This window comes from Callorhinus ursinus, unplaced genomic scaffold, assembly GCF_003265705.2.
Source record: "Callorhinus ursinus isolate GAN/ISIS: 27379988/994484 unplaced genomic scaffold, GSC_fseal_2.0 scaffold13, whole genome shotgun sequence".
NCBI lineage: Eukaryota > Metazoa > Chordata > Mammalia > Carnivora > Otariidae > Callorhinus > Callorhinus ursinus.
The window spans coordinates 22637352-22650926 of record NW_027397075.1 but is presented as its reverse complement, the minus strand read 5'-3'; the positions used below and the strand labels follow the sequence as shown (position 1 = coordinate 22650926).

Below are 13575 nucleotides of genomic sequence, written 5' to 3'. Positions count from 1 at the left end.
CAGTTACGGAATTTACATTCGTGTGTGTGCACACGTGTGCATGTTTTGGGGGAGTAGGGCAGTGAATAAACAAATAGGAAACTATCTTCTCTTGGGAACTAATGACCCTTTCTCCGATAGCTTATGTCTATCAAAGCATTCGTCATACTATCTGTAATTCATATGTTTTTACTTGTGTATTTCCATTCCTCTGCAGACTCATGTCCTGAGGGGAAGAACTGTCTTTTCAATTTGAATCTCTCTCTTCTATCACAAAGGGTGGCATAGAGTTGATACTGAATAAAGGTTGCTAAGTGAATAAATCAATGAAACAAGCCAGCTCTCAAATGATGGGGTAAAAAAGGAAAGAGACCACACACAAGTTTTCAGAGCCAAACAACAATTAAATTTAGATGGAAAGGAGCCAAAGGCCCCAACTTCTGTCCACACACCTAACTCATCCAAGCAATTTGAAAGGACACTAGTATTGCTCCTACCCTCCCAGAGTGCTGCTTATGCCTTGATTCTGGCTAGTCTCAGTCTGTTTTCTCTGTGCCCACAGTTACCTCATCTCCTTCAGACACTGGACTCCTGCTTCCCTGCTTTTTTTTTTCCCAGAGCCTGATTTTAGCCTGAACTTGGCTTCTGGCTTTAACCACAACTAGTAGAGTCTCAGTTCTTTTTCTCTGTATTCACAAGATAATGCAGTGACTCTTTCCTATAGTTATGGGCAGCTTTGTTTTCTGGCTTACACAAAGTAGGAGTAACTCTGAATTAGCCACTCATTCACACACTGCCATTACTCCCCTAAACGAATCCTGCTTTAAAATCTTAGTTTTCTCTATCCAGGGTGGTACTGTATAATTTGCCATTGAAAAAAAGCTACTTATGATAATTACAGACAGCAGGTAGGCCCCAGGTTTTGGGGTCCCCCTCTCTATCCAGCAGTTTCCTGAGTCTCGTGTGTAACAGTGACTTCTTTCTTGGCTTTCTGCTGTTCTGGATGGGCCTCTCCCTTGCACTGTCACTTCCCCTTGGGCTTCAGATCTGACTCAGGCTGAAAGAACTTTCCAGGATTTATCAGTACCTTGTGCAGAGATCCACATGTGGAGACTCCTAGTAAGGGTCCTAACACCGCTAACATTTTTAGAAGTCTTATTACAAAACAAGCACTGTGATACGCATTTTATTTTTTATAAGGCCTGGTGAACTTTCTTCCATTTTAGAGAAAAAAGAAAGAGAGGTTTAAAGATGTTAGTTTACTCAAGGGCAAGGGCACCCATCTAGTGCATGCAAAGTTTATACTTAATCCCAGATCTGTCTGCCTGCAAGTGCTGATGTTCTTCAATCCCGTAACAGAATCCCTCAGTGTAAAATAACCTCATGGAGAAAACACCGATCACTATGAATACAATATCCATAAATCAAGCAAAGGCATAATAGGATAAAATTAATATTAATCTGAATTTTAAAACTTCTTACTATTGTCCTTTTCAAAACCTATTTTTATTTTGTATTTTACAGTATTTTCGATAGCAATATTCTTGTTCTCAGTAACCAAAGGGAAAATTTGGAACTTTAAAATAACCTGAAGGAAATATTATCAATTCCCAATGATGAAAATAATTCAGAATCACCAAGAGTCATTTTCTGTGCTAACACTGTTGTCTTTAGACTTCTTTTAATATAATCAGGAAACTCACTTTATTCATCTGTTTCTTACTTGCTTTATTTTTCTTATTAACAACTGTCATAACATTGCTCACACAGCATCTATTTCGTAGGGTAATGGAAGTTTGACGTTGTATGCTCCAACAGTAAAGAATTTTGAGCATGTGCTCAATATAAATGCATGTTTTGAAATTGTATACATATGCCAATATAATAATAGACTGCATACACAGGAGAACATACCCCAAAATGGAAATAAAAGCTAAAAAATTAAAAGTAAACATAAATCCTAATAATTTTCCCAGATCCCAAAGGTTTATTTTGTTTACCTCCTGAAAGCCCTGCCTGTAAGCTCATCATCTAAACTAGGGCACCTCAAACGTTAAGATACATACGAATCACGTGGAGATCTAGCTTTTAAAGCAGACTCTGATTCAGTGTATTTAGATCAGGGCTGAGATTTTTTGATATTTCTAATAAGCTCCTAAGTTGATGCTAATGCTGTTCACACTCTGAGTAACAAGAACTTAAACAAGAGGTTGTTGTTTAGCCAAACTTAAGCTGCTGTTTTCTAGGGGGTAAAATAAACAGCTGATTCTAAAGTCAACTTTCCATTACTATGGGCAAAATTGATAAAAACTGCTTTTAAAACCATTCAACAATCATTATACGCATTAACCAATAACATCAAAGAACAAATCTAAAATGTAAATCATCATCATGGCTGGGCATACACTTAAAGTGGCTGAATTCGAGTTATCATAATGAAACTGATTCTGTTTTCATATACTTCTTTTCTATCTCCAAAGGCAGCAGTGAACAGAAAGGAAAGAAAATAAGGACAAAGAACAAAATTGACTAAAACATAAACACTTTCATCTGTCTGTGACATGAAATTAGTAAGCAGGAAACCCGTGGTTAACTATTATCAGCTGACATTTATGTTTATGTCAGAGGCACAGCAGCCTGGCTTTGTTTTATAGTTTTTATATAAATGCAAAGTGAGGACGGTCACAAAAGTACATGGTTTTAAAATCCTATCTCAAACTTATACAACTTTAAAAGGTCCAAAGAGCTTAAATGTATCGGACTTTACATACATAAGAAACTCAGGCAAAAGTTCAGAATATAAGCAGAATAAAATCGGAAGGCACTTTGGTGTTATTGTTAATCTTGTAGTCCCCTCACAAAATCCTAACATTCCAGTACCACTGACTGCATGAGAACACTTCATGCTGACTCTCCAATAATTTCCAACAGTCAAATATACCAAAAGAAAACTTCCACCATCCCCAAATTTCAGTTATTTACCTTGTCAATCATTTTTCTTGCTTCCACTTCCTCACTGTTGGGATTCTCTAACTCAATGGTATAAGTACCCTTGTCACTTTGGTCATCATCATTATCCTTTTCAGAAGTGGCAGAAGTAGGTTGATTTTTTAACATTTTATCCATCTCCTGGCTTGGTTTGTGCCCAAGACTCCCTGAACTTCTTAACAATGCAGTCTGTAGGAAGGGAATGGACACCGATGGCTCCTCGGATTTCTGTTTTAACAATTTCCCATGTGGAACACCATGCCCCCCTCTGTGATGCGCAGAGCTAGTCTGTAAAGACAAAGAAACCACTTTGGCATCTGCTGTTGGAGATTTTGTTTTTTCAAGTTTTGTATGTGGTGTTGAATAAGTAGTTTCCTGACACAAGATTCCCGCACTCTGAGTAAAAGAATATGACCTTCTTTTTCTGGGATTGTCTTCATCAAAGAATGCAATCATAAAAGCAGTTTGACTTACAACGGCTTGGTCTTGAAGCTTTTCAGTAGCCTGGGCCTTCTGGAGCTTTTTCTGTTCGGAATGGTGGCGCCTTAAGTGTTCTTCAAGAGCCGCACGTTTGCTGCAGCGCCTGTGAGCCCCAGCATTTTCTGAATCGCTTTGTGTACCATCGTCATGTTTATTTCCTGGACACAAAAAAGAAACCACATAATAGAGAAGGAAAAAAATCCCATGTAGAAAATTAGACGCATATACAAAAGTGCTATTTGTTTTTTGCCCCCTCCCCCTTTTCAAGCTAAGTCATATGTTCTTTTCAGTAACAGGCTCTGCAAACTTCCCTCAATTGCAATGCTCACATTCAAATTATATCAACCAACAATGAGGGCCTTTATAAACAATTGAATGGGATTGCTTTTCTTTCTCCAAATTTTAACTTTATAATGATTCATCAATGCCTTAACAGATAAGCAATGTTGTATCATCTGTGATAGTCTGTACTTATAACAGTAATAAATGTTAATCCTGCCTCCAAACCTTATACTTTAAGCAATCAAAAATTTGCTTCAGCATGAGAGGCAAAGAGAAAAAAGGGTGATCCCAGAGGCACTTATCACAACACAGTAAAAGAGAATACAAATGCCATAAAAATGTGATGAATTTTAACTTTCAACAATGTTCAATACTTCTAAAAGTACAGCATACTTTCAACTGAAAGTATGCAAAATGTTAATAGGAAGATACAAATCTGTAGTTTCCACCAATTAACTACACACTTTTTTACAAGTGTCTTTCTAGCTGTGGGAATTTTTGCAAACTTAACAATTGTGCTCTAAACTCTGGTGGCTTCAAAAGTTAAATAAAGCATGCTAAAGGCCTATCACAAAAAAGCATAGTCTATGAAATCCTATATAAATGTAACCACCTTCTGGGCAAATGGCAGAGTGCTAAATATAACCAGCTAAAAATCTGTCTTCTCTATAAAGCATGTAGAGTCAAGTTAGAATACAACTGAATTTTGAAACATCAGATTCCTAACAGAGGTTTTCTGTTACCCTTAGTTCTACTAGGAATTCGATGCAAAACTTTATGGAAATTATTTTTCAATGATTTAGAATTCTCAGTATTTAAATAAATACATTAGAAGAAATAATCAAATGATAATTTTATTATTACAGCATACATTTACTGAAAAGTGAAGAATTACTCTACACATGTTTTAGACTGAATCACAAATGAGGGCTTCAATGCTCAGGCTTCTGCAGAAGTGTAAATGTGTCTAGTCAACTACGTGCAGTCAGTCCCTGGATCCCAGGACTGAGATTAAGCTTTTCCTGGGCTACAGATCTGAGTCTGAATACCTGCTGAATAACATAGTAACAAAAAAGACAATAATCAGAGCTGAAGGCCTGTTGGGTAGGAGGGGCAAAGGGCATAGGTCCAAAGGAAAAACTTGAGTTTTAATACTCATGGGTTTGTTTCTAATGAATTTCGAGGTTACCAATTGGGGTGTCAATGATTTACCACAAGAGGACTGGTTGTCAAAATGTGGTACATAAAAGGTGTGAGAAGACTCAGAAGACAGAAAGAGCACACATGAAAAGGGTAATGTTCTGAAGAAATAATAGGCTAGGGAAACAAAGGGAGAGAATGAAACCAACATGAAGGGGTTTTGGGAAGCACTCCCAGCAGAGTAAAACCGATGTTATAAACATCAGATATGACAACAGATCTGAAAATCTTTCTTCAAATTAGCAACTATTCAAAATGCAATCTGAAAAGAAAAAACAAAACAAAACAAAACAAAACAGGTGTTCATTTAATGCAATCCCTACCCTCAGGTAATTAAGCTAGGAACCAGGAGTAGTGGATGGAAAGCAAAACCAAACTAAACCACTAATTCAAATACAAAAGTCATTAAAAACATGCTATTTTACAACCTATTTCATTGTTGCACTGGATAAACTGAAAAGGAATCCAGTTTGTAAGAGCCAGAAATAACTAAACTCTGATATTTCCTGTATAGTAAGACCAAATAACCCATCCTGTACATACATACAACGTGAAAACACCATCTTTACAGAATTCAATTCTTCTACCAACATGTAAAATTTGGCACTTAAGTGGTGTCAGATCCTTTCAGTATCTTTTAAGTTATAGTTTAAAAACTCCTCTTTATGGGTTAGCCATTTTCTTTTCTGGAAAATTATTGTTCCTGCTTGTATTTCTCTTACACCAGGCGAGACATCTGATCAGAACTGCAATTTCTCTTTGTACTCAACAACAAACAAATCACTAGGAAACTCTCCTAAGTTTCTGTCTGTCTATCATTAACCATGCCTAAACATGCTCAAGTCTGTTAGGTATTTTCTAGGGTAGGTTAGCTGTACCAAGTCAGAAGCTGTGGTCAAAGAAGCTGCAACTCTCCTAAAGGGTAAAAGTGTATGGGCTTTGTGAACATTATTTTCTTCACTGTCCCAAAGCGCGTGCACTTTACTCTTGTAGGAGCAAAATTTTTTGCTTTTATTTTACTTACATTCAAGTTTTTGAGACTGATTCAAATAACTGCTGAAAGTCTAATTAATGTAAAATGTTTACTATTTGCCATAAATACCTTTATTTAAAATCTCTGTATACACTTTCAACATCCTACATTGTGGAAAATCTTTATCTAATGATGGCATATCTCACTTTGGGGAAAAGTCAAATGTCATTTATAAATATGTCTGGAGAAAGAAAATGGATCTTGAACGAAAAATGAATTATATTCATAAAGACATTTTCTCAGACGGCTTGTAGAATGGTCTGAAGGTAAATCCAAAAGAAGGGTTCTGAGCAACAGCAATATCCTAGGATATATATCTACCTATAAATCAATTTTGAGGGACCATAGTAACTTGATTGTATAGTTTCTGGTAAAGCTTAAAAATATCTAATCATTAATGCACACGTAGATACAGTGTGAATATGGGCATTAATGCCCCTGTTTGGAGTCAGGCTTACAATGGGCCTTTTTCAAGAAGAGAATGTCTAAAACTGATGGCTTAAAAATAATAGCTAATACAGAAAATATTTATGGATGACTAAAAAAACAGCTATAATAATAAAGAGGTAAAGGTGCTTTGAAATGGTAGCTTTTTAAAGAATCTTTTAGCTCATTTTTGACATTTATTAAAAGTAGTTTAAGAAAGACCATGTCATTTCTAAATTTTCAAGGTTATGCTACCTTTTATATTACACTAAGATATCAGTACTATTTATAAATTCATAAAAATGGTCAGTTTCCAAATGGGTAGCTTTTGTTTCTGAGCTTTAACCTATACATACATACATAGTTCTCAGTTATATATTTAGTATTATCTGGTAGAAGAAAAGATAACAATCACATGTGAAAAGTATATATGACAGGTAACTGCTTATGATTATTAGATATAATAATAGGTCCCAACAAAGAATTAGATAATCACATGACATTACTATCTTGAAATGTCTTAGAAGCAAATCAGAACAGCTATTTCTTCATTACTTGACCAAACAAAATCCCAGGGCATAAAGTACTGGTTAGGCCAGGGTTAGTCTTATCATTGATAGTAAAGTCATTCATTATATATTCAAATTACTGAGTACCTGCCACATAATAAAGTCCCCAGGTGAAGTGTTAGGGATACAATGACCCCAATGAGCATTTTTTTTTTAAAAGCTCATTAACTCCTTGTATAGAAACAGAATGGCCAGATTAGCATGTAATCATTTCTCTTAAAGATAGCTTATTAAATAAAATTAAGATAGGGTAATTAAAATATATTTAATTAGCAAAACAATGGAAAAAATTATTCAGTTGATACCCTGGTACATAGGTATAGATATCTGACTAATTTTGGCCAAGTCTAATACAGCAAATACAGTGGTTTCCTAAATTTTAATATTAAAAACATTTTAAATTCAACTGATCCTCAGTATCTCCAGACCAAAACTTTTTGTTTCATGAGTAACTGCTGAGAAAAGCTGGAAGCACACTATCAACAATGTCATTATATTACTAATGTAGAACTTTTGGCCCATTATCAAATAGCTTAAAATTTCTTTCAAAATCTAGACACTGACATTTTATTGGAAGCATCACAGTAGAGAAGAACAGAATTGAATATAGGTTTTCCTTAAGTCAAGAAAACGATGAGAATTATCTTCTAGGGAATTCCACTGGTGGAAAAAGAAAGATTTTTAAAGGCATAAATATAAATTCACAAAACCAATCTGGTTTTGGCAGGAAAATGAAGGCAGACTATTTTTAATGAGTAAGGTGGACATGGGTAGTATGGCTTGCTTTTGAGCTTCAAAATCAAATATAGAGCTTTGAAAAAGCTGAAGTTTCCTACCATATAATTATTTATCTAGGAGTACTTTGGTTAACTGTGAAGACTGAATTTTCTTTATCAAAAAACAGGAAGTTCTGAAATGATCAATTCACTTTACCTTTCAACCTTTTCAAGTAAACTGGAACATCACTTTTAATACTTTTGGAATCCTCTTCTGTTCTTTCCCATACCATTTGAGGAGGGTTGTTCTGTGCTAGCCAGTCAGCTACTTTATTTTCTGGTGCCATCATTCCTGTCTGAATCCCCGGCAGGTCTTGAGTTCCAGGAGAAGACTTCTTGGACTTGTGGCGCTGGTCAGAAGTGAATTTTGTCACATGGTCTCTAATAGTTACCTTCCCTGGAGTACTGTCATCAAATTCAATGGTAAATGAAGCATGCCCTGCACCTGTTGTATGGGAACTTGGTGTGTCTTTTGTTGGGATTTCATGAATAGTGCTCTCTGTTATTTGTGATGGCTGCTGAAATTCTTTTGTAGGGATTTCAAAGTAACTTGGTTCCCTACAGAAAGGAAAAAGTACTTCTTCATTTGCAGCTGAAGACTGTTCCTCAACTTGCTTGGCATCTATGCTGCACCCTAATGAAAAAAATAAGAGAAAATTCAAAATATTTGGGACTTCTAGCACTTAAAGGAGAATAATTATGGCCATTTGTATTGTGCCATGAGAGTCAGAAGGCAGATCACAGCCTGGATGAAAACCTGGCAAATATCACAGAGAAGAAATAATTCTGATTATAAGCACAGCATTCAGTAGCAGAAGATGCAGGATAAGTAGCAGCAATGACAAAGAACAAAGCAGTTTTAAGAGATGGACCCTGCATGGCTAGATACACATTTTTTCCAGCTTGGATCTAGAAATCATCAAGGTGCAAAAGAACTGAAATCAAATGCAGATGGAGATGCACATTAGACATATACATCTAGAGACACAGAAAAAATGTGAATTTCCTTATCAAGTCAGGAGGATGAAATATCTATGAACACAAAGTAGAGCTCTGAAGGAGAACAGGTGCTTAAATGAAGAAATAAACATGAAGTCAATACGCAAGTGATGTTCTAGAAGTAATGATTCCACTTACCATTCTTTACCATGACATTTAGAGACATCACTTTTAGAATTATAAAAATAACATTTACTGATGTGCGCTCACTGCAAGAAGATGGATACATTTTAAAAAAGAATAAAAGAACGACTAAAGATAAACACGTGGTTTGCTTGCAGCATTGCAATCTGAGCAGCAGTGTGAAAGAAATAAGGTAAAAATAGAAATTTCAGTTGCCAGCCAAAAATTCCAGAAGAAAATTCATGTGTATGTCTATACAGCAGAATATGTACAAGTGTCAAAAATTCTTGGGAGGAAAGCTGAATTATAAATCTCAGATCAAAACAACCAGAGTTGGCAGAAGGAGTGAGCAACTCTGGAACACTATCACTATTGTTCTGCTATCTCAGAAATGAAGATAAAGGTATAAAAATATATGCATTTGTACACAGTATATGTAAGTGAAATTGGCAAATAAAATATATAAATGAAAATTATTGAAATGTCTTCTTGTAAGTATGTGTTATTAGTGCAAATGCAAAAAATTACTAGATAAATAAGATTAAACTGCCCTGTTTTTCAGGAAGCAAAGAACCATGTCCATTATTAAGATGGTTAAGAGTTCAAATGAAAAATATTTCCCTAAAGCTCATAGAAGCATTCTATTTTTAAATAGATTGATGGGAAAACCATACTCAGGTAATTTATTAGGAGGAAAGGCAGTACAGGGAGACTAGGTTGTTTCCAATCATTCCCTAATTAAGTGAAGTAGTATTTGGTCTCTTGAGCTACCTTTTCAAATCTTAAATCTTGATGGGATTCTTCAGGTACTGTAACTGATTTCTTGGCAGTACTCTCTGAACATAAAACTGTTTGCTTTTAGGTTATAAGAATGGGACATTGCTGTAATCAAATGTATGGAACAGGGTATAGAAAACATCAAGCTCCAGTTCCAAAAAAAAAAAAAACAAACCCCAAAAACCCACTACACAGAAGGTAAACAGAGTAACAAAAACAATTTTCCATGTAAAAATTATTCTTTTCAAAATACAGTTTTTATTATGAAAATGTGAAATGTGTATCAGCAAACACTCTACCTCACTAAAGCAAAAATTTTACATGCTTTTTGGAAGAGATTATACAATAAGACTAAGTAACCTAAAGTCATGTTTTAAAATTTCTTTATGTAAGAGTTAATTCATCTTATTAATAAAATGTCCACTTGCACTGTTTCCTCTGAAGGCCTGTCCTTTAAAATTTCCATGAGAGTAAATTGCATTAGTCACTCCCCATATATTAGTAAACTCATTAATAAATGTTATTTTTATTTTTCATACACTGACTTATTTACTATTACAATGTACTGTACTTGATCAATTCCTTATAGTACAACTGGCTTACAAACCTAGCCTATCTGTGTACGTACCCATCAGATACATACATACATTCACTGAGTCATTTATTCGGCTTTGCTCATCCTTCTGGTAACAGGATAATGCTGGCTGGGGACAAGGGGTGGTATAGGTTCCTTTTACCACTACTTGGATACCCAAATAAAATGATGTGGCTGAACTACAAAGCAAAAACCACAAAAAGCTGCTCCAAGGATATAGCATTTATCATCTACTTGTCATTCATAATTTAAAGGAATATCTTCCTAATTTTCCTTCCTTGTGAAGGAAAAGTTCACAGTACTGATATACTTTCAACATTTTTTTCACATTATCACACATAAAAACAGATCAACAACTGCACATCACTGTTTTTAAGGTTATCATCCATTAGTCCTACTTCAAAGTCACCTTTACTCCAAGGACTAGAAACCCAAGACTTACACAATTTTCCCAGAAATCAGTTATCTAACAATGTCAGGTAGCACAATAGAGGGTAAAGGAAGCATATTAGGACCTGATGACTGTAACTAGGCAGGAAAGTAGCGAAGAGACCTGCTATCAGATAAATCCTGTCTCTGTCAATCTTTAACTCTCATTTTCTTCATCCGAAATAATGGTATCTATCCATGAGATCACTGTGATGATCCAGTGAGGCTAAGTATTAAGTGAGATAATCTGAGATACCCAGAACAAAGCCTGGGACAAAAAAGGCACACAAATAAATGTCCCTCTCTTTTTCCCAATTCTGTGGCATAGCTGAGAATCAGGGAAATGAAAACTAAACCAAAAATCTAAGTCCAAAAAACCTAAGACAGATTCAACAGTGCCTATATTCCCATATTCATGATCTTCACTAACTGGGAAGTCACTCATTGAGAGCCTTTTTACGATTTGCTTAGATACATGTAGCAAATCTGAAGTGAGGATTAAGGTAAGACACACTGCACTGAGAAGTAAGAAACAGATGGCAGGGTTAAGACAAAACACAAGAGCTCAGAACGTGGCTCAGGACCACAGCGGTCCAGAACCATTCAGTACGTAGGGCCAGCAGTCCTACATCCTTCAATGTCCCCGAAGGACCTCACTGTAACGTCACACAGTTCAGGAACTGATATTCATCATGCCGACTTAGAGTCATCAACCAAAAACTTAAATTATAGTCAGCCTTCTCCACTTAAGAAGGCAGTGATATGGGTAATTCATTTAATAGAAACTTAGAAATGGTTAAACTTTTAAAAAGAAATTGTCAGTTGTAAAAGTAAAATTCAGTCATCTGAAGGAATTCATTTCTCTGAAGATGATAAAAACAGATCACGTGTGGGCCTACTTTACTTGGGAAGTTTAGGCCCACTAGAAAAATCACTGGGGGCGCGGGGGGGGGGGGTGTCTTCTAAATTAATACATAAAATAACTCTCAGAACACTGACAGAACAGATTCTGGAAATTTGTGAATTTAACATCCATTTATCTTCAAACTCTGTTCATACTAAATATCCTAAAATTTGTATATAATAATATTTTGTTGTAATCTCAACTGCTAGTTATTTAAAACTATTTAACAACTGATTATGCTAGAATTGATTATGTTTATCTAAATCAGAACAGCAACTGGTGATAATATCCTCCAGTTCTTAGGGTACTTTATGATTATGCAACCTTTTGGGAAACTTGTAATACACATAATTCAAAAAACCGTTCCCTTGATTCTTCTGTACTAAATTAAGTGAAATATTCAGTTAAATCAAGATGACAAAGGTTATAATGATGAGAGCACATTTGTTCAGCTTAGAACATATATCCAACCTTGCATATTCAAGTATCTCAAATAACAAAGACTAGGAAACATCTTTTGCTAAAAAGGAGTCACAACTGGAAAGTTTCCAAATTTAGTGTGATTAGATTGAAATCAATGTAAAAGAGCCAGAAATCTATTCCTCACAGTTGCAACACTTAAAAGACCTTTAAATGTAACCTAAGTAATTGTTCGCACCCTGTCGGCAGGTCGAAGCGCACACCCATAGCTCAAATAGGACTAAAAATATTCATACAGTTTCAGGAGAATTTGGTTGCTCTGGCATATATATTTGCTTCTAGGGTTTTTTAGGCTATGTGCTTAAGTCTGTAGGAGATTCTGGATACATGTGGACCCACTGAGAGGGACATAAATCAGTAGGTAGCACATACTCTATTACCCTTTCTGAAATGTTGACCTCTCACAATAATTATTAAGATTTTAAATTCTAAAACTTGGGAGCCAAGAAGCAAATCACTTTTTGTGTTACAAAACAGCATGCTTAGAGCATAAACTGATTACTTATATGTCATAATTTAAAACATTTAATAAAAACAATTTTGAAATGATCAAATTAAATAAGATTTAGTGTACATCTTCAAACTGATTCTACAATCTCTGTTAGTATCATAAGTTATTTCAGGTCAGTAAATTGTTCCCTTCATCCCATATTTTAAGAAACTACAAATAATAAATGTGAAACAAGAACCTCCTCACACTAATAATAGAAAGCCAATGAGACCCTCACAAGGCCCTTAATTGGCTGAATCTGGCTGGGTTCTTTTAAGCCACTTAACACAAGACATAAATCACTTAATTCCTTCTTATTCAAAAATAATCCCAAGATTATGAGACAGCTTTTGACATGTGGCAAAAATGACACTGAATAAGACAGACCACACAAGCTGATAATCATTTAAGAATTCAGTTTCATCACAGAGATGACGATGAGGACAGATGCCCTCATATGCAGCCACTGTGGACAGAGAGCTGAGAAAGGGGTAGAACCAGGCTCCCCCATGACACTGCAGAGAGGCCGGGACCAGCCCTGAAGAGCTACAGTTATTTAAGCCAGTAAATTCCCCTCCCCCTTATCTCAAGTCCCATTTGTGTTATTTGCATCTGACCTATGCTAAATGATACTAAGTATCAATACTCAGTATTTCTAAGCTTGGACATGAAGAAAACCATGCTGGTGGACAGAAACAAGGAAGCAATGATGGGAATTTATTTGCAAAGTTGACAACTTCAGTCTGAGGCACTTGTAAAATCGAGTCCATACAGCCAGGTCTCTTATTAGACTTGTATCCTGGCAAAATCAGCATATTTAAAGAACAGTGCTCTTACTCTCCAGCTAAGAAAAATGTCTTATTTATCTTGTACAACTAGGGTCAAAGTAGGCAATTGAGAAGGGTGCTGACGGAATCTATCTTTGACTCAGAGTCAGACTTGGTTTTCCATACTGCCGGGTTTCCTGGTACCTGTATCTAATCCCTCCAGTTCTGGATCCTTATCTGCCATTAATGTGGAAACTGGCCATTTGACCCTTTGGTGT

The 13575-nt window shown here is 35.7% G+C and overlaps 1 protein-coding gene across 12 annotated transcripts in view; it reads right to left on the bottom strand.

The window, feature by feature from the left end:
* The window catches only part of CEP170 (centrosomal protein 170), a 137966-nt gene that overhangs the window by 44438 nt on the left and 79953 nt on the right, over window positions 1-13575 (bottom strand). For 8 of the 12 annotated variants that reach the window (XR_012380518.1, XM_025877569.2, XM_025877575.2 and 5 more), the window contains exons 8-10: window positions 7891-8367; window positions 3442-3605; window positions 2962-3255 (exon numbers count right to left, since the gene is read on the bottom strand). Coding sequence is in view for 11 of the 12 variants with exons in the window: in XM_025877569.2 (XP_025733354.1) it covers window positions 2962-3255; window positions 3442-3605; window positions 7891-8367 (935 nt within the window). In the remaining variant the exon portion in view is untranslated. The remainder of the gene's footprint in view (window positions 1-2961; window positions 3256-3441; window positions 3606-7890; window positions 8368-13575) is intronic. The other 4 variants (XM_025877576.2, XM_025877577.2, XM_025877578.2 and 1 more) reach the window with 2 other exon arrangements.